Source organism: Anabrus simplex, chromosome 1 (assembly GCF_040414725.1).
Source record: "Anabrus simplex isolate iqAnaSimp1 chromosome 1, ASM4041472v1, whole genome shotgun sequence".
Lineage (NCBI taxonomy): Eukaryota > Metazoa > Arthropoda > Insecta > Orthoptera > Tettigoniidae > Anabrus > Anabrus simplex.
The window spans coordinates 902,829,741-902,852,162 of NC_090265.1; the positions used below are offsets into that span (position 1 = coordinate 902,829,741).

Here is a 22,422-nt window from a genome sequence, read left to right on the forward strand (position 1 = left end):
ATTAAAAGAAATTTTCCAATAAAAAATAAAGCCAGTTATCGTTAATGGTCCAAAATACTACCAATCAAAAATTGGTCTGACAGATTTTTCTCACAATTTCAATGTACATTATGTACCAAAGAAAGCTTTGATTGCATTCCAATTATATTAAGGAATTGCACAATGAACTAAATAGCTCAAACGATTACCCTGCTGAATCATACTCTTATCATTCCTCTTCTTCCTCTGTGGTGGTCGTGTGGACATCGTCTTCTGTTCCAATTCCATCTTCATCATCAGCATCTTCCTCTTTCACCTCGTCACTACCTTCTTCATCGGCTTCGCGGCCTGCCTCTCCTTTACGAGAGTCTTCAGTGGTGGTGGACGAAGTGGGGGTTTGCACCTGCTGCTGGGGTGATGTTGCTTCAGGCAACTGCTCCTTCCCCAATGTTCCCGCCCTCTGTGCGGGAATGGACTGCTTCACTTCTGATTCCGGTGAGGGGGAGGGGGAAGATTCCTCACTCGTCGGAGAGTCTGGAGATGAGACCACTACTACCTGTTGCTGGGGACCGACTGGGAGAGAGGCCTCGGGAGTCTTCCGTCCCCTCGAGGCCGTACCTCGACCCCCACGACCGAGGGACCACTGAGCTACGCCCGCTGGTGAAGAGGTGACTGCTGGAGGAGCTTTCAGCACGGGCGGAAGGCGCGATGGCAGTAGAGGCTGCTGCTGAGAGGAGGCCAACAGGTGGGGGGAAGGTGCAAAGAACTCCCGAACTGTCTGTGGAAAGAAGTACTGATGATCTGGGGTTCCTCACATATGCAAACATCATAAGCATAGTGACATATAATGTATCTAACACAGTGAGTTTAATTTATCATCTCTTAGAGACAAGTTGAAATATAGTAGTAAACAACACATCAAAGGTAGCCAATAATAAATTCCGTATAAATACAGTGGGTTGAAAGAAGTAGGCCTAACAGGATTGCAGTGCTTGCAGAGGTTCTCTGAAATCAATATGAATTATTATTATTATTATTATTATTATTATTATTATTATTATTATTATTATTATTATTATTATTATTATTATTAGTTATTGTCTTGTTTTATATGGCGGGACTCAGGCTATGAAGCCTGCTATTCTGTCCGACCATACATACACTTACATGAAGAGTTAAATACACACTCAATTATCTACAATTTAATATCTTAAGGTATCAATCAAATGTTTTAATTAACCTAATAACTTAGCTATGATCTAATCCTACCATGTTATGAATAATAATAATAATTATTTATTAACCAGGTTTGACAGAGTTTCTTAATTACATAAAATCAGCTTCATGGTCTGTATCGCACTTCAATAGATTCACAATTAAGTATTTATTTATTTTCCACCTAGTCGATACAATGATTGCTTAAGGCAATTTTTAATGGTCAAAAATGGTACATGTTTCGTATATTATCAACATCTTCAGCCACATAACACTGTTTAGATGAAAAATATATAAAATTGACAAAGTAATGCTTTAGAGGAAGTGTCCTTAAAATTAACATGCTCCTAATTTCAGCAGGTAGGGAATTCCAAATTTGGCTGGCGGCGACTACAAATGATCTACTGTAGCCAGTTGAGCGGTGAATGGAAATGCTTAGTACTGAGGTGGATGATGATCTGGTAGGAATACTAGAAGATGATGGAGTTGTGTGGCAAGGTATTCAGGGGTGTTCAGGTTCAGTATACGATGTAACAGGGAAACAGTGTGTAAATTTCGTCGCTCTCTTAAACGTAGCCATGAAAGTCTATCAAATGCTGGAGAAATATGGCTAAACCTTGGTATATCTGAAATAAATTGAACACATGTGTTATGTGCCTTTTGGAGCTTGATGGAAAGTGAGGCATTCAGGTTACTGTATACTACATCACCGTAGTAGAATACTGGAATTACCGTACTTGGATAAGCATATTTCTTACATTTTGGGGGAGTAAATCTCTGAGTTTCTTAAGGGAATGTAAGGAATAAAACACTCGCTTACATATACCTGTTACATGATTGTTCCAACTAAGGTTTTTATCCATTATCATCCCTAAGTTTTTAACTGTGTCTTTGAATTGTAACCGAGTGCCTCTTAATGTTACTGAGTGGGTATGCATGCCTGTAAGTCGTGCATGGGTTTTTTGGGTAGCTGAAAGAATACACTGCAATATTTGGGCATTGATTTTTAGTGCATGGTCATCGGTCCACCTACATATTCTTTGTAGGTCGTCATTCATATTATTTATTGCAGTTGGTAAGTTACGAGGATGTGCATGTGTATATATTTGTATGTCATCTGCGTACACATGATATTGACAATGTTTAATTACTTGTGTTAGTTCTGAAATGAAGATCGAAAATAGGAGTGGTGCTAGCACTGACCCCTGTTATATTCCAGTCTCTTCAGCTTGCCATGAAGATAAATTTTCACCTGTAGACACACACTGCTGGTGATCAGAGAGATAGGAATACATCCAGGATAGGATACTGCTATGTTGTTTGTAACTTTAAGTAGTGCAGTAGTTGTGCTATGATTGCTTCTAAAACCAGACTGGTATTTGTCAAGAAGCATATTGTTGTTTAAATATGCGGTTATTTGTCTGTGAACTATTTTCTCCAAAATTTTGGACAGAAATGGTAAAATGCAAATGGATCAAAAGTCTTTGGGTTCCACGGGATTGTTGGTTTTGGGGAGTGGGCGAACAATTGCACATTTCCAAAGGGAAGGAAATATGCTGGTTATCAGTGAGGTATTAATGATGTGGGTTAGAGTTGGTAGGATTACGTCTAGAGTTTTTAACAGTAACTGTGAAACAATCTCTTCACATCCTGTCGTAGTTGTCTTTATTGATCGTGCAATTTGTCTCACTTCTGCAGGAGTTACTAGGGAAAAATATAACCGTTCTCCTCCATTGTTAGTATTGCCATTGTGTAGAATTTTGTTAATCGTCTGTTCTTTTGTAGTCTCGTCAATGTTAACGGGTCTTGTAGTAAAGTATTGGTTTAAATCATCCAGTGGTAGTTTAAAGTCAGCAGTATGTATTTTCTTTCCACCAATGCCCATTTTTTTAATGGCTTTCCAGATTGTTGTCGTGTTCCGGGTTAGCAAAATGCTCTGTGAGTGTCTTATTTTAGCATGCCTTACGGCCTGTGTAGTCCTGTTACAAAGGGTCTTGTACAAGTCAAAATCGTTTGGTACATGGCTAGTTTTAAATTTTCTGAAAGCTTTGTCCCTCTCTGTCATTAAGTCTCATATTTCCTGAGTCATCCATGGAGCTGCAGGGCGTGTTACGCGAGCAGTGCGTTTTGGTGCATGTTTATTGAGATGAGCTAGCAGTTGCGTGTTTAAGAATTCCACTTTATCATCTATATTATCTATATATATAAAATAACTTGTCCTGACTGACTGACTGACTGATTCATCATCACCGAGCCAAAACTACTGGACGTAAAGAAATGAAATTTTGGGGATACATTCATATTAAGATGTAGGTGCTCGCTAAGAGAGAATTATTGGATATTCCATCACTAAGGGGGTGAAAAGGTGGGTGAAATTTTAAAATGAGTGTATCTATATCTCAAAACTTTAAAAGTTTACAGATGTAAGAATTGGTATTTAGAACCTTCTTTAAAAATAAGGAAACACATATTTTGTTTTTTGTTTTTGGAATATCCCAATAGGAGGGGCAAAAAAGGGTGAAAAAGGGGTTGAAAATTGAAAATTGGTAATTTTGATCTCTTTTAAAAATAAAGAAACACATATTTTTTGTTTTCGGAAAATCCAATTAATGGGAGGATGAAAAGGGGGGGTGAATTTTTAAAATGAGTGTATCTATATCTCAAAACTTTGAAAGTTTACAAATGTGAAAATTGGTATTTAGAATCTTCATTAAAAATAAGGAAAATCCCAATAGGAGGGCTGAAAAGGGGGTGAAAAAGAGGTTGAATGCTTTTAATGAGGATACTTATACCTCAGAAACTGAAGATATTACAGACCTGAAGATTGGTGTTTGGGATCTTCTTTAAAGATAAAGAAACATGTACTTTTTTTGGATTTGGAAAATCCAATTAATGAGGGGGGGTGAAAAGGGGGTGAATTTTTAAAATGAGTGTATCTATATCTCAAAACTTTTAAAGTTTATAGATGTAAAAATTGGTATTTAGAATCTCCTTTAAAAAATAAAGAAATGGTTATTTTTTTGTTTTTGGAAAATTCCAATAGGAAGGGTGGAAAATGGTGAAAAATGGGTTGAATGCCTTTAATGAGGCTACTTATATTTCAGAACCTGAAGATATTACAGACCTGAAAATTGGTATTTGGGATCTACTTTAAAAATAAAGAAACAAGATTTTTCGTTTTTGGAAAATCCAAATAATGGGGGGGGGGGGGGGAGAAAGGGGGGTGAATTCTTAAAACGAGTGTATCTATATCTCAAAACTTTTAAAGTTTATAGATGTAAAACTTGGTATTTAGAATCTCCTTTAAAAATAAAGAAATGGTTATTTTTTTGTTTTCAGAAAATTCCAATAGGAAGGGTGGAAAAGGGTGAAAAATGGGTTGAATGCCTTTAATGAGGCTACTTATATTTCAGAACCTGAAGATATTACAGACCTGAAAATTGGTATTTGGGACCTACTTTAAAAATAAAGAAACAGGATTTTTTGTTTTAGGAAAATCCAAATAATGGGGGGGGGGGGAAAGGGGGGTGAATTTTTAAAATGAGTGTATCTATATCTCAAAACTTTTAAAGTTTATAGATGTAAAAATTGGCATTTAGAATCTCCTTTAAAAATAAAGAAACATGTATTTTTTGTTTTTGGAAAATCCCAATAGGAAGGGTGGAAAAGGGTGAAAAATTGGTTGAATGCCTTTAATGAGGCTACTTATATTTCAGAACCTGAAGGTATTACAGACCTGAAAATTGGTGTTTGGGATCTACTTTAAAAATAAAGAAAGAGGTATTTTTTTGTTTTTGGAAAATCCAAATAATGGGGGGTGAAAAGGGGGATGAATTTTTAAAATGAGTGTGTCTACATCTTAAAACTTTAAAAGTTTACAGATGTAAAAATTGGTATTTAGAATCTCCTTTAAAAATAAAGGAACATGTATTTTTTTGCTTTCTGTAAATCCCAATAGGATGAATAATGAGTTGAATGCCTTTAATGAGGATACATATATCTCAGAAACTGAAGATACTACAGAACTGAAAATTTGTATATGAGATCTCCTTTAAAAATAAATATACACAATTTTATTAAACACTTTGTGTACAAGGTATTAATTAATTAAACGAAATTAGCATCATTTGCATAGTGTGACAAAGTCAATGTCCTGTCTTTGCACTCAATGATATGATACGTGTTGCATGGTCCTCCACATATGGTGCACTGACATCTGTCGGTGAGGCTGTGGTATCCCTTGGTTGAACATATTCGGTGATGTAGTCCGTGGGCTGCCACTCTCGTTTATAAATGGCGCAGTTGGTAGTTGGCCTTTTTCCATTCGTTGCTTGTCATCGCTGGGGTGGTGAGGAGTCCAGGATTGATGTCCCTCACTTTCTGTCGCCTGTCTTCTAGGAATCTGGTGCTTTGTGGTGTTGGTATCAGATTATGAGCTTTCATCAGGTCTTCTATAAAGAAGGTTGTGTCTGCTAGGATATACGTTATTCTGTTTTGTGTGTATTTTGAGACACAGAGCATTCTTTTCAGGTAGGCTGTTTTAATTCCCTCTAATCGCTTCAGTTTCGAGTATGTGAGGTGGTTCCATATAAGCTGTATGCCGTATGAGGCAATGGGACCAATCTTTATGTCGAATAGTCTCAGGGCTGTTGTGACGGATAGTAGATTCAGTTTCTTTATCTTGAAAGTCGCCTTTATTGCTCTTACAGCTCTGTCTTCAATGTGCTTGGAAAAGGCATGTCCTGTCACTTGCAATGTGAGTCCTAGGTACTTGTAGCTTTTGACTATTTCTAGTACTTCTTCCCCGCAAGTGAATCTATCAGTGTTTGCCAAATTTCCTCCTTTTCTGAATTTCATTAATTTTGTCTTTTCCCTATTTATAACTAGGTCATTTTCTTGGGACCACTCTTCCAATTTGTTTATGGCTACTTGCAGGGGCTCTCTTCTTTCTGAGAGCAGGATCATGTCATCAGCGTACAACCACATCCTCACTTCTTCTGTTTGTATCCTTTGTATCACATCATGGGTAAGTACGTTAAACATAATGGGGCTTATAGGATCTCCCTGGAGTACTCCGTTTGTTTGCTGGATTCCTTTGGATTGGATTAGGCTATCGTGGATTTTGATTGTATTTTCTCGGAGGATGCTTGCTATGAACTTAAAGATCTGACTTTCTTCGTCTAACACAGGCTTTAGTTTTTCCAGTATTCTATTCCTGTTTACCCCATCAAAAGCTTGTTTGTAATCAATGAATGCTGCATATGCATAGCCTTTGGGTTTAGCCAGGGCTTCGCTTATAAATTAGAGTACGTGTCGCACCGCTTGTATAGTTGATCTTCCGGGAGTAAAGCCGTACTGTTCCTGAGTATAACTGCCATTATGTTGTTATGGATCTTTTTGAGTAAGATATTGTTCATTATCTTGAATGGTGCACATTCCAGGGCTATCCCTCTATAGGATTCTGGGATGTTCTGTGGTCCTTTCCCTTTGTAGATCACCTTGACCATCGATTCTCTCCATACTGCAGGAGTGTCCATGATTTCTAGGCACTTGTTGTATAGGGCTGTCCATAACAATGGTATATATCATTGATCCTTTCATCAGCTCGTTCGAGATATTGTCTGGGCCAGCTGCTTTTCGAGGTTTGTTCTTTTCAATTGCTTGCCAAACTTCGTCTTCTGTTATTCTTTCTTTTTCTGTTAGTGGGGTACTTCCTTTTGCATGGTATTGCATTTTCTTCTTCTGAACTATATTTGCGAAGTGGTTTTCCCATATTGTCATTGAGATACTTGGGGTCAAGTTGGTTCTCTGTGGTTCTAGGACTTTGTAGGGTTTTGCTTCTGCTTCTCATATTAATTCTTCTTCTTTGGCCTGGGTATAGTGTTGTTTCTTAGCCTTCAGGAGCGAGGTATATCTCGTTCTCACGTGTACATATTTGAGCCTTTGAGTGTCGTCGTTCGTGTCTATCTTTTTCAGGTCATTCAGTTTTTCCAGGACCAGGTTCCATGCTGTGTAGCATTCACTGTCGAACCAGGGTTTGCTTTTCCTCTTTGTCGGTTTTGGGGATGCAGACTTCATCAGAGATTCAGTTAGGTTCCTCAGTGCAAGATCAATGTTGCCCCTTTCTATTGTGTTAAGTATTTCTTCCATGTTTATGTTCTGAACTAGTAGATCAGGAACTATTTTTCTTGGCGTCCATCGCTGCTCATTTTGTGTGGTTCTCTCCGTCGATATTATCTGGAATTCTGCTCTTACTGGGAGATGTTTCCTTATAGGTGTGCCTGCTGACTCTGTGGTGGTAGTTATGGTCTTGAGCTTTAGGTCATTTCCACGGTAGAATACAAGGTCTATAGTTTTTAATTTAATTTCGTGTGGCTATTTCTAGCCAGGTGCAGCCCTTGTAAGGCAGACCCTCCGATGAGGGTGGGTGGCATCTGCCATGTGTAGGTAAACTGCGTGTTATTATGGTGGAGGATAGTGTTATGTGTGGTGTGTGAGTTGCAGGGATGTTGGGGACAGCACAAACACCCAGCCCCCGAGCCATTGGAATTAACCAATGAAGGTTAAAATCCCCGACCCGGACTGAATCGAACCCGGGACCCTCTGAACCAAAGGCCAGTACGCTGACCATTCAGCCAATGAGTCGGACGGACACGAATTTACTTAGGTCTATAGTGCTCGAGCCATTGTGGGAGATGTATGTTTTATCCTGTGCTTCGTTGCTGAGGATGAAGCCTTCCTCTTCCAGTAGTTCAAATAGTGCCTCTGATTTGTTGTTCGGTCTGTCTATTCGGCAGTTTAGATCTCCTGCCAGCAGGGTTGGAATCTCTGGGCCAGTTTCGTTCAGTGCAGTCATTACGATTTCTATCACTTCATCTGCTGAGCACTGGGGTCTTTTATAGATTCCTACGATTTGAAGATTTTTCTTGTCTCTATGCGAGTCGCTTGTCCTAGTGCTGGATTGTAGTAGCACGAGACTCCACCTGATGGTCTTCCTTTTGTGTTTTTTAAAAATAAAGAAACACGTATTTTTTTTTTTGGAAAATCCAATTTATGGCTGTTAAACAGGAGCGACAAATTGGGGTGAATTTTTTGAAAGACTATATCTACAGAATATCTGAGAAACGTAAAATGTTACAGACATAAAAAGTGGTATTTGGAATCTTCTGTAAATGTAAAGAAACGTAGGTGATTTGCTTTTGGAAACTCCACTTAAGGGGAACTAAAAAGTAGGTGAAATTTTAAAATGAGAATTTCTACAGTATATCTCAAAAAACTTAACATGTCACAGAAGTGAAAAATGGTATTTTTTATCTCTATTAAAAATAAGAAACATATATTTTTAGTTTTTAGAAATACCACTTGGGTGGAGGAGGGTAAAAGTGACTGAAAATGGTGTTGAATTCTTTTAATTAGGCTACTGATATCTCAAAAATGAAGATGTTACAGACATGAAATTTGATATTTGGAATCTGCTTTTAAAGTAAAGAAACACATATTCTCGGAAAATCCAACGAGGAGGGGGGGGCTAGGTGAAAGAATTGAAAAATTAATTGACTTGATTATATGAGAATACTTACATCCAATAAAAACTAAAGTTGTTACAGACGTGAAAATTGGTATTTGGGTCTCCTTTAAAAACAAAGAAAAACGCGTTTTGGGGGCGGGGAATCATCTTGGGGGGCGGGAGTGTAAAGGAGTTGAATTCTTTCCATGAGGACACATAAATCACAAGCTGAAGAAGTTAGAGTCATGATAATTGGTATTTAGAAGATCCTGTACTATGAAAGAAACAAGTACTTTTGCCGGAAAATTCACTTCCTGGTGGGGGGAGGAGTGTGAAAGGAAGTGCAAAATAAAAGTGAATTATTTTTATGGGGACACTTATATCTCAAAACTGAAGGGAATAGACGTGAACATTGGTGTTTGGAATCTCCTTTAAACACAAAGAAACACACCTTCTTTTAATTTTTTTTTGGGGGGGGGGGGTAAATAAACTTAACGGCGGTCGGGTGTCAAAGGAGGTGAGACCAATTGATTTTACTGTTCATAATGTACTTATATGGAGCCTCCGTTCCTCAGGCGGCAGTGCGCCGGCCTCTCACAGCTGGGTTCCGTGGTTCAAATCCTGGTCACTCTATGTGATATTCGTGCTGGACAAAACGGAGGCAGGGCAGGTTTTTCTCCAGTTACTCTGGTTTTCCCTGTCATAATTCATTCCAGCAATACTATCCAATATAATTTCATTTCATTTCTTATTCATTAATCATTGCCCCAGAGGAGTGCTTTATTCATTCCATTCCTGACCCTGTCGAATGACTGGTAACAGGCTGTAGATTTTTGATGTACTTATTCTGATCATAAACCGATCATTTTTAAGCTTTCCTGGGTTCGTTTTCACGAGCCATATTTTCCTTTGAAGAATGTTCTTAGATTACAGTAGATTCTCCTGGCAAATAAATAAAAGTTTAAACACATTTGAAATAAACGATAGGAATGAGATTGACCATCCAATTGTTCACCTCTATAATAAGGTCAATAATGCACAGAAATATGTCGTTCGTATCGCCAGAAATTCAGCACACTTGCCTACGCGCGACAATGGTGCTGGTCACATTGTCAACAATGACAATGGCAGCAGATGTACTAATTTACCGCCAAGTAGCGGTCTTGCATCTTGCTGTGGGGTCCAGAACATCTATAATAACAATAATAATAATAATAATAATAATAATAATAATAATAATAATAATAATAATAATAATAATAATAATAATAATAATAATAATAATAATAATAATGTTCTGAATCGTCGTCAAGTGTGCAGACCGTGCTGGAAATGGGTCCTGGATGGGTAATGACTAAGAATGCAGTCTGGCCGCGGATTCAGTACCGCCAAGGCACCCAAGACGACACCACGCCGGATCTTCTGAAGGATTTGATCCATATTAAAAATGCTTATAGGAAAAGATGGCAAAGATTTAGGGACAACTGACCAGGTGGAATGTCTGGACCTAGCCTGGGAAGTACGAAATCGATTGCTGGAAAGAAAGATTGAAAAATGGGAGGAAACTTGCCGTAATCTATTAGAAAACGAGTCAGATCGCGAATTTTGGCTGATTCTCTCAGAAAACGAGTCAGATCGCAGATTTTGGCGGATTATATATAAAACAATAAGCATTCAGTTATAAATTTCAGTATAATACTGTAGCGAAGCACGGGTATCTTGCTAGTCTAAAATATGGACGTTATGCCAAGGTATGCTTGCATCGTCTTCTAACAGGGCTTCGTTATTTATACTTTTTAGGTCTCGGAATGTAATTAATTTAGGTCTGTACTTGGGGCATTTAAGTGAATAAGCTAAATAAATGAAGTCGTGATTGGATAGTCCACAGGCAGACATTTGCCCGTGGGTCAGGACCCTGACACGGTTATTCGTCACAATTAAGTCCAGTAATGTATGTGACGTGGCTGTGGGATGTGTTGCGTTAAATGGCAAAATCGTCATGTTACAAGATTTAAAAATGTTGATTAGTTGTTTAGTCTCAGTCATTTTGTCGTTAAGGATGTCAGTATTGAGGTCTCCTGGTAATAAAACATGCTCATACCTGGGTAAGAGGTCTAGTAGAATGTCCTCAAGGTTGGTGATGTATCCAATCTTTGGTGGGCGATACACTACACTCAGTAAGCACTTTTTATCTAAAGCCTCAATTTCTATGAACATGAACTCAGGCCTTGCGCAGTATTCACTAATTGTTTTGTAGATTATTTTATATTTTAGGTCGTTCCTAATATACATAGCTACTCCGCCGCCGGCTTTACCTGTGCGATCATTTAGGATCAAAGTATAATTTTTGAGGTGGACAAAAGAATCTAACAACCAAGGTTTCATCCAGGTTTCCCCGTTCATGATGTGAGGGTTGACCTTAGCAATTAAGTTTCTGAGTTCGTGGAAGTGAGGAATTAGACTTTGAACGTTAGCATGTACTACCTGTAAGGAATTTGGGAAGTTGTTAAAAGCATTTGTAAGGGGATTAGTATTAGGGGACTGGGTAGGTATGGGAGCAGAGATTCCGCTCAGCTGACCACCAGTAACCTTGCCGAAAATAGACGCATGTGCAGCACTCTCACTTTGAGCTGCCAACCTGTACTCTATCTTGCTTAGTTATATGTAAATCTAATGAAGATATAATCTAAAAGTAATAGTTGGAATAGTAATTATAGTCTAGTAATTAAAGTCTAGTGTCTAAGTTAGTTAAAACTGTAAAATGTGCAATGCCATGTTAGTTTCGGTCTCTCGGTTTATTTAATCCTGTCCAATTCCGCTCGGCTCGACACACGATATTTCACACCATTGTGTTTCACAATAATTGTACCATCTATTGTCCAACAACTGAACACAGAAAATCTAGTGATCGCTTCTTGCAATAGTTTCATCCTGATTGACGTGAGGTCTTCTCTGATTGTTTTGCCCGTTCCTTTAATTTTCTTTTTAGATTTAAATAGTTCGTTCCGTTTGCGGTACGACACAAACTGCACTATTATTGGACGCGGCTTATCTTTACTCATTGCCTACCCTGTGACTTCTGTCTATGTCCTTGTGCGTTAAATGTACTCCAATACTGTCAGCTATCTCGATGACAATTTTGTCCGTGTCCTCGCCACTCGATTCTCGCATCCCAAACACACGCAGTGATTGCCGCCATTGATATTGCTCGAGAGCATCAGTCTTTGTTTCAAGCTGTTCCCTGAGGTCTGATATTGTTTTATCTTTGGCCTCGAGTGCTTCCCTCATCTCCTCAATTACTTTGGTATTAAAATCTATCATAGCTTTAAGCTGGTCTATAACGGCCCTGGCTACCTGGTCTTGTATGATGTTTGCTAGCGTGGCGAGTGTTTCCTTGTCTCTCGGAGCTTCCTGTAGGGCATGCTTCACTGGGCTGTCTGTTGTTGCTACCTTTCCTTTCCCTGGCATGGCTGTTTACAAGAAGGATTATGTTGTTAATTACTTGTGATACACTTTGAAGTGACTATTTGTAGCACGGTGGTTTTACTTATCACTTAGTTGAAAGTTCCACACGTAAATGCCGATCTTACACCTTCAAATCACTGATAAACCTGGAGACTGAAACACATGATACCATGCACTGGTCGCCATCTTGGGGCATCATCCTTTTACAATTACTATTAAATTATCATCTCTACCTGAATCCCAATGTTTTGGTCATGTCATCTTTCACCACTGTTTCATATTAGTTTGTTATACAAGGTGGCACAAAATTCACTGTTCACCTGTAGCTTTCTCATTTATTACTGTTTATTTTGATTTACAGATACCTCTTATGTTCAATTTGTTTCTCCCCATATTGACACAAGCTAAAGGCATCCAAGAAGTGGAGAATATCTCAGTCAGTTTCTTCAAATGCTAGTTCAATGAATGCTTGAGGGTCATCCAGTGTTCTGGATTTTTTGGCATATATTTTGTCTTTGACTTCGCTGTGAAAGAAGAAATCTATAGACATGAGGTCAGGAGACCCCAGTGGCAGTTTTGTCTCAGTGGTGGTGTAGTATGGTAGAGCATCATGATGGAGCACAAGGAATCAAAATTATTATACAGGATCTACAGTCCTGGAACTACATTCATTGACAACATTTCCAAATACTTCTTACCAGCCACAGAGCCATAAAATATATATGGTTTGATTATTCTGTTGTATGAAATTACAGCTCAAACTATTTCACCTGGTTGTTTGAGTTGGCTTTCAAGTATAATGTTATAATTTTTAGATTACCACTTTGTACAGCTGTAGCATTTAACATGTGCAGAAAATAAACAATCAACACAAATCAGTACATCACAGAACAGTTGACTGCAATCAGAATTGTCTTCCAATAGACCATGTATCAAATATGTAATGTAATGTTGGAATGTAGTGTTATGTAAGATTTTCTGAATACATTTTTTTGATATACCTCACTTAGTATTTGTCTCTAAATTAAATCTATTTCTTAAATTGAGGAAATCACTGAATAACAATAAGATAATATTCCATTTGTACTCTTGGAAACAAATACACTAACTGCTACTACTACTACTACTACTACTACTAAAATGTTTTCATTCCTCCCCTGAAGGGGGAGGCGGGCCCCTTAGATGGTGATACTGTCTCTCAGGCCGGGAGATTTGTTACGGTGAATGACATGCTCGGAGAAGGTGAGGGGGTTGGTGGCCGTGGCCTATACTAGGAACTGTTCTGGCATTCGCCTTAGTGCAGGAGAATGGAAAAACATGGAAAACCATTCTCTGGACAGCCAACGGTTGGGGCCAGCTGTGAGGTCCAGCCCTGTCCCATCTCCCGAATGCAGAGGCGTGGAGCCACGGTAGAGCCATGGCCACCCCTCCACTGCTTAGCTGGCCAGTCAGAGTGCAAAGCTGTCGGACCACAGACCAGCCATGGCCGCTTATGGGCAGAGACCCACTCTGCATCTACCGACCAAATGCACTGAATACAAAAAAATCTTAAATCAAATAATGAGAAATGAGTATGAGGGCAACTGGAGTTTAACACCTTTTTAATCCCATTAAAAGATTTCTACCTTTACACTCTTTTGGTCTTGATTTGTAAATTTTAATGTTCATCGATAAGATATTGCCATTATAGACTCTGGTGACAAAGGAAGTTACAAAGATTAAGAGTTGTTATGAGACAAGCTGTATACTCTGACATCTACAAACTAAAATCTAATGTCACTGTTGAAAGAATGTGTATTTAAAAAATGTTCTTATAAAATGCAAGAAATGTCCAATTTAGAGTGAATCAAGAGATTTTTACTGCCATACTTCATTTATATATGACCATCTTCTTCATTCTAGAAAAGGTTCTGTCAAAGAAGCACAGATAGACGTGGATTTGCATGGAACAGTTTTACTTTCAGTTATCAAGAAGGTATGTTAACTTCAAATTGAAGTATAGCCAATGCTATGTATTTTCAAAAATAGGTAGGTTCTATATCTACATAATACATAAAGTCATTACTGTACTTATATGTTAATGTTACTAGATGCCAGGTGTCAAATCAAAATGTCTGCACATAGTAGCCGAGGACATATTATTATTATTAATATAAAAGTAAACAAACTGATCCTAAGACACTTTACCTGACTTATTGGGCCAGATTTCAAGCAGGTAGCGTAGAACATTAATAGGCTGATTGAAGTCCAGCTCACGCCCCTCTTCTGACTGAAGCATCAGTACAGGTCCAAAGACAATGGCAAGGTTTTGGGGCGACATCTTGTTTCGTTCGGATTGTGACACCACCAAAGCTAAATGGTCCATCAGGAAGATAAGAGTACACTGAAAGAAACAAAAAGTTCAAGTTTATATGGAGTATCTAACGGAGTTGTCTATAAGGTTAGAGTCATTTCTGCAGTTGGAAATGAAACCAGTTTTTATGCTCTCAAGAAATATACTAATGGAAATGCATTTAGGAACACCCATAGAAATACACATATCTGCTCCAAAGAAGAAGAAGAAGAAGAAGAAGAAGAAGAAGAAGAAGAAGAAGAAGAAGAAGGTATGTGGGATATAAAATGGAACACATATAGTAGACACCATAAAAGGGAATATCCCACTGTCAGCAGCCCTGAAGATGGTTTTCCGTGGTTTCCCCATTTTCACACCAGGCAAATGCTGGGACTGTACCTTAATTAAGGCCATGGCTGCTTCCTTCCAAATCCGAGGCCTTTCTTATCCCATCGTTGCCATAAGACCTATCTGTGTCAGTACGATGTAAAGCCACTAGCAAAAAAAGAATAACATTTTAAAAAAATAATAAGGAATATGACCACCTCAAATGGCCGCTCATGCAGTGATTCTGACATGTAAACTGTTGGATAAATGCTGAATATCTCTCTCTGCAATACAGTATCTACACTCGCTGTACTATTTGGCATAGCTGGACGATGGTCCTTACTGAGGCTGTGCTGGATATCAGGTACCATCCCATTATGTCTCACATATGCTTGATGGTGCTGAGGTCTGGAGATCTAGTGAGCTATGATAGTATGCATTTACTGTGTAGTGCATGCAGTGCTGCCCTAGCAACATCAGAACATGTGTTATCCTGCCAGAAGGTTGGTTACTGTAGTGTGTCAAAATAAGGTTGACCGAGCTCGATAGCTGCAGTCGCTTAAGTGCGGCCAGTACCCAGTAATCGGGAGATAGTGGGTTCGAGCCCCACTGTCGGCAGCCCTGAAGATGGTTTTCCATGGTTTCCCATTTTCACACCAGGCAAATGCTGGGGATGTACCTTAATTAAGGCCACGGCCGCTTCCTTCCAGTTCCTAGGCCTTTCCTATCCCATCGTCGCCATGAGACATATCTGTGTCGGTGCGACATAAAGCAAATAGCAAAAAAAAAAAAAAAAAAAAAAAAGCTTGGAGAACAGGATTTACATCACAGACATACAACACCACATTCATCATGCTCCGCTCAATGAATACCAGAGGCAGTCAAAATCTATACCTTATGGCCCTCCCCATACCATAATCACAGGTGTGGGTGTGAATAGATAAAAAGGATTGTTCCACTCATCCACATGTCTACAAACTTTGTCCAAGAGAGAAGTGATTCTCATCACTGAACAACACTGCTCTCCTTTTGTCTCTCTAACGCACCCTCTCTCTGTACCACCAGAGTCATTCACAATGATGAGAGGGTGTCAGGGCCAGAGGAACATAAGTTCATAAACCTATCTCCAACTGTTAATTGATTGTTTATTGTTCATGCAGACACATAAGAGGTCACAGTGGCTTTGATTGCATGTGTGGTTGCTGTTCAGTCAGTTAGGGTAGTCCGAGTGATTGTTCTGTCCAGATACTCATCATTGCAGTGAGGTGGCACTGGTGGAGCTAGGCAGCTGTGGGAACCCTCTGTCTCCCATCTTTTCTATCACCGATGGACTACTGATACATCCTGCCTCTACTGAGTGACAATTCTGAGTGTAATAGAGGTGTGACGGTCCAGATATAATGTGTCACTGCTCCAACTGCTCCAGTGACACGACTGGAGCAGTGACACGTTGCCGGTCCAGTGACAAACCGGTCTAACCACAGATGGAGCTGAGGAGCATGGCATAGCATGCATAGCACGGTGACATGCTACCGGTCCAGTGACACCCGGTACAAGCACAAATGGAGCTGAGGAACATAGCATAGTAGGCTTACGTAGTCAGCGAATGCACGATTTGCTCTGTTCTTCGATTATGTCATGATCACGCCTGTCTTATCCGATTCGATACTGGCACACTGGTGGTAGGTAGAAAGTATCGAAAATATTTTTTTATCTTCAATTAATAAATAATGCATAATAATGTTATTTGTTTTATGTCCCAATAAGTGCATTTACGGTTTTCGGAGACGCAGAGGTGCCGGAATTTTGTTCTGCAGGAGTTCTTTAACTTGCCAGTAAATCTACTAATAATAATGTTATTTGCTTTACGTCCCACTAACTACTATTACGATATTCGGTCAAAATTTAGTCCCGCACGAGTTCCTTTACTTGTCTATAAATCTACTGATACGAGGCTGACGTATTTGAGCATGTTCACATACCACCGGACTGAGCCAGGATCGAACCTGCCAAGTTGGGGTCAGAAGGCCAGCACTGTACCGACCAAGCTACTCTGCCTGGCACAATTTTATTTCAAGAAGTAAATTACAAGTAGACTTTTTGGAAAGAGTAACGGTTACAAGTAATTTTTAAAATGTAATCATTACAAATAATCTGATTACTTTTACCCAATTACTTCCCAACTAGGAAAATGATAACATTTTGTGTGCAATTCTTCCCTAAGATTCTGACATGTGACTGACCTATAATGGCAACATTAATGGTGACCTATAATGTTGTTTAGAAATCGCCGGTGATCATTTTGAAATATCTGACATTTTAAAAAGTATTTAGTGTTGTGAATTTAAAATGTTCATTGATCATATTCGGCAGATTAAATGATTAGTTATAGTATTAGAAGTGACGTTTGACTATATTTTAACTATGTTAAGAAAAACAGTCATTAATAATAATCACAATAATAAATTATTATTATTATTATTATTATTATTATTATTATTATTATTATTATTATTATTATTATTATTATTATTATACGCGATGAAAATAAAAACGCGACTTTTACGTATTTCGTTTTACTTTTCCTTACATCTCGTACTTTTTTTATTATTATGCTTTTATGTCCGCATTGGACCACTGTAGTCAATTTATGTCCGGTCTTCTTCTATGATGTTTTATGTTTTTTTCTTTTCTGATCTTCCAGTATTTCTTCATTCTATCTGATCTTCGTTGTCGTTCTTCTTCTGAAAATACCCTTTTAGTTGTTTCTCTTTTATCACATTTTGGTAGGAATCTAACTTAATATTCTTCAATTTATTTACTTTGTTTGATTTACTCTTTAAATCCTCCAGTGTTATGTCTAATTCTTTCATGTCTTCTTTTATTTCTTTTATCCAGACATGTTGTTGCTTTTGTTTCCAAAGCTTTTCCAAAATTCTGCGTGCCGGTATTAACCCGTCTTGAGGTGTTCTCAACTGATGACCAAAGAATGATATTCTCTTCTTTCTCATGAAATCCGTTATAGGTTCTATTTCCTGATATACTGTTGAATTTGAGATGATACACCATTCTCCTTCTTTTTGGTACTTCTTATTAATGCATGTTCTTACTATTCTTCTTTCTATTTTTAACATTTTGTCTATGTTATTCTTTTGCTTTAGTTTAAATAATGTTTCACTTCCATAAGTTATTTCAGGTTGGACTACAGTCTTACAATGTTTCAATTTTGTATTTATTGATAAACATTTCTTGTTGTATGTATTTCTGGTTACTTCTTGGGCTCTGGATAATTTATTCGTTCTCTCTGTCCGAGAAATTTTTTCATTTAAGTTGTATGTTATGGTTTCTCCAAGGTATTTAAACTGTTTTACAATTTCTATTTCTTTCCCACATATCAGAACACTACTTATTAAAAGGGATCTATTGCCATTATTTTAGTTTTTTCAAATGAAATTGTTAATCCTATTTTTCCAGCAATAGTTTGGAGACTTGTGATTTGATTCCAAGCTTCATTAAGGTTAGTAGCTAGTAGTGCCAGATGATCTGCAAATCCTAAGCAATTTAGGTTAATTTCATCTTTAGTGCATCCAATTTTTATATTTTTGTTTTTGTCTTTATACCATTCTCTCCTCAAGTATTCCAGAGTATAAGCACAAGTGGTGATAGTACATCACCTTGTCTTAGTCCTTTTCTGATTGAGAATGCTTGAGATAATTCACCTCTAAACTTCATCTTTGATTTAGTGTTTGTAAACGTTAAGCTTATCATTTTAACTAATTTAGCATGTAATCCAAAATTTAGTAATATTTTTAATACTGAAGGTCGGTGAATGCAATCATAAGCTTTCCGAAAATCTATGAAAGTGATAATCATTTGTTTCTGTCTTCTTTTGTAGATGTCTATTAATAATTTTTGTGATATGATTTGATCTGGACAACTACGCCATGGTCAAAATCCTCCCTGGTACTCCCCTAATTCTTTTTCCAGTTGATATTTGCACCATTTGTAAATTATTTTCGAGAATATTTTATAAGTACAATCCAGGAGTGATATTCCTCTATAGTTATCAGGATTTGTTCTATCTCCTTTTTTGTGTAAAGGGTGGATTACTGCAGTTGTCCAATGGTCCGGTAATTTTTCATCATTCCAAATTTTAATCAAGCATTGGTGAAGCGATTCTCTAATTGATTCTGCTGCATTTTTCCACAACTCGGCAAATGTTTGGTCTTCCCCACAAGCTTTATAATTTTTCAGTTCTTTAATGACTTGATTAACTTCATCAAAGCTAGGAGGATCGATATTTTCTGGTGGAGTTTTAATGGGCATGTCTGTGTTTATATCAAGCAGTTCTTTTGGTTCTTCACAATTCAATAATTTATTGAATCTGTCTGCTAGAATTTGTGTATTATCTTTATTATGTGCCATCTCTCCGTTCTTATCTTTTAGCATAAGTGTTGGCGGTTCATATTTTTGAAGTTGTTTACTAAATATTTTATAGTAATCCCTAGAATTGGTCTTTTTGTGATCTATTTCTATTTGTTGAATAATGCTTTTTTGATTTTGTCTTTTAATATTTCTGATGGTTTTTTTGGGTTAATTTTCTTTGCTTGGTAAATTATTCATACAATGTCTCTGTTTTCTGACTTTGATGATTTAACCATGCCTGATGTCTACTTTCAAATGCTTTATCGCATACCTCATTCCACCATTGATGCTTTTTCCTTGGACTTGGCAAGGCTATTTTCTCAGCTATGTCTTTTAGTTTCGGTATGATCTCTTCTAATTTATCTGTTTTATCAATATCTCAAGTTAGTTCTTTATACTGTTCATTGTTTATTAGTTTATGGGGATCATAAACTTTTCTCAGTTTACATTTTGATTTTGGTTTCTTTACTGGTGTGAATTTAATTTTAATTTTCACCATGTAATGGTCAGACCCTATGTCTATTGCTCTAAGTACTTTAACTTTTTTGATTTCCTTATGATAATTCTTTTCCATACAAACATGATCTAATTGCCATTCTCCTTTTCTCCAATCAGGATGTTTCCATGTCTTAAGTTTATTAGGTTTTCTCATAAAATACGTAGATTTTGATATCATATTGTGGTTTCTACAAAAGTCTATCAATCTTATGCCATTTTGATTGGTCTCTTCTTCTTCTTCTTCTTCTTCTTCTTCTTATTATTATTATTATTATTATTATTATTATTATTATTATTATTATTATTATTATTTGTAGAAACGTTTTAATGCTGAAGTAGATTACTGTGGATTTCTTTCGTTCACATGAAATATTGAACACCATACCAGTATGTTCTTGTCATAACCTCCCTAACGGTACGGGACGACGACGGCTGTGTCACTGGACCATTTGCGAATAGCAGTAACAACACTTCCCAGTACAGCAAACTGCGAGTCGCAGCGCAACACTGTCACAGAAGTGGACCGGTACAGGACGCTGTGAGTCGCAGCGCAAGACCGTCACAGTTTGGTCACAGTAGCAGACAGCAGTGGACCGGTAGCAGCAAACTGTGAGTCGCAGCACAAGACTGTCACAGTAGCAGTGGACCGGTAGCAGCAAACTGCAAATCGCATCGCAACACTGTCACAGTAGCAGTGGACCGGTAGAGAAGAGGCTCCTGGAGCAGGTTGTCACTGCTCCATTCGGAGAATAGGTGACGCGTACCGGTACGCCAGTACCGACACACCTCTATAGTGTAATATGTGGTGAGACGGAGAACTGGAACCAGGGGAAATATAATTTTTAAGTTTTTTATTTAATGTGTCTGAAGGATTTCATTTTTGTTTGTAATATTTTGTATTGTGCGAAAGGAAGAAATAAGAACTCTGGACTCTGCTGGAATTATTTTATGTAACGGAAAGAAATATTAATTTAAATATGTGTGTAATAATTTTTTTTTAGGGAAAAGACAAGATATATTTGAACAGTAAATGAACATTGCAAGATGCAAAAGTGTTTTGAAGTGATTTTTTTTTGTATGTAAATTTGATGTAATTCTGTATGTCAAAATTGTAATCTGATGTAAAATTTCGTAAGGTGCTTTATTTTGAAGCATCCTATACCGCACGTGCGGTTACCGATGTTGAAACAGGTGATGTAATTCCTCTTGCATCAGTAGGCCAGGAAATGACCATATATGGTCATGCAATTGTATTGGCAAATGAGAATCTAGTGGAAATTGTTTCTTATTGGTTAATTGTGATCGGCCCATTTCTGGTCTTCTGCCGGCTTTGAGAAAATAATGCGTGTGCTTGGCGTCTTTTCCATCTGACTGTCCTTGAGTGCAGTTGTGCTCGAGGGTCTCCTCCGGGGACCCTACCTCCTTATTGGTAAGTGCCGTTTCCGTTGCCATTCCTGTTTTCTAATTTCGTTTCATTTAATTTAACTCCTTTTGCATTTTGGTATTTTCTCACTTAATATAATTTTTAAAGTTTTGTTTTAACATGTCTGAGTTTGCCCTAGATTCCCCTTGCCGTAATTTCAGTTCTTTCACTTACTTTCTTTTTAAACTATGTTAAATCAAGTTTTTCTCTAAGTCACTTATATATGTCTTGATTCCGTGTCATGGAATTGTATTTTGTTAGTCTTTTAAGCACCCTTCATTTGTGAATTAAGGATCAGTTGCTATGTCATGACCTTGTTTCTTCTAATGTTGATTTTAATTATGTTAATATGATGAGTTTCGAGGTGATGATCGTAAATCTTTTCTACCCTATAACGCCATACACTCCCATGGACCTCATATGGTTCCTGCAACTTCCACAATCCTTCTTAGTTGTCATTATTAGGCCTGTAAATGTTCCCTTGTATATGACTTAATTTTGCGTACTGAAAGTTATTCGTCATGTTTCCATGCTCTGATGTGTATTCACCACCACTGTGTCATTTTACTATTTTTTTATTCACATTTTATGTCAATATTATTATTTTTATTATTATTTTTTTGCATTGTTGTTGTTGTTGTTGTTGTTGTTGTTGCTGTTGTTGTTGCTGCTGCTGCTGCTGCTGCTGCTGTTGTTGTTGTTGTTGTTGTTGTTGTCTCGAATTAACGTTACACTGAGAACATCCAGCCACCCTTTCGGAGTCCCACTATTTGGCCACGCTCAGTCACTTAAATGTTCAATGAGTGCTCCCTGTCAGTTTTTACGCATTGCAGACACACTCTGTGATAAACGCGCAGTGGAATCACACAGACAATTTCACTTGTTGTCAGACAACCTACAATAAGACACTTCATCTAACGGGTGTAGGCTAGTGCAGGCAAGTGGCACCCTTCCACATATGATCACAGTGCCCTCTGCACAAAAACAGTCTGTGTTGTAAAACTCATATCTAGGTGTTCTTCAATGTGTTTTCACTAGTATAATTATTCACTAAGATATCTCCCTATTTTTCCATGACCTTAATCAATTTTTCCAGCAATTTTAAAATTCTGTCTTTACAGTACTGGACTGGTCAGGAACTAAGAATTTTTATCACCAACCTGCAAGAATAAAATTATAATGTGGTTTGTTTTTCTGTTATGGGATCAAGTTTGAATATTAGAAAATTTTTACCGTAACCACTGCACTGAA

General features: G+C 37.7%; 1 protein-coding gene across 1 annotated transcript in view; it reads right to left on the bottom strand.

Annotated features, from left to right (window-relative positions):
• Nucleotides 1-208: 208 nt before the first annotated feature.
• Nucleotides 209-22,422, bottom strand: part of RhoGAP100F (Rho GTPase activating protein at 100F) — a 660,953-nt gene continuing 638,739 nt past the window's right edge. The window contains exons 15-16 of the mRNA XM_067148290.2: nt 14,354-14,549; nt 209-753 (exon numbers count right to left, since the gene is read on the bottom strand). Of these exons, the coding sequence (XP_067004391.1) occupies nt 209-753; nt 14,354-14,549 (741 nt within the window). The remainder of the gene's footprint in view (nt 754-14,353; nt 14,550-22,422) is intronic.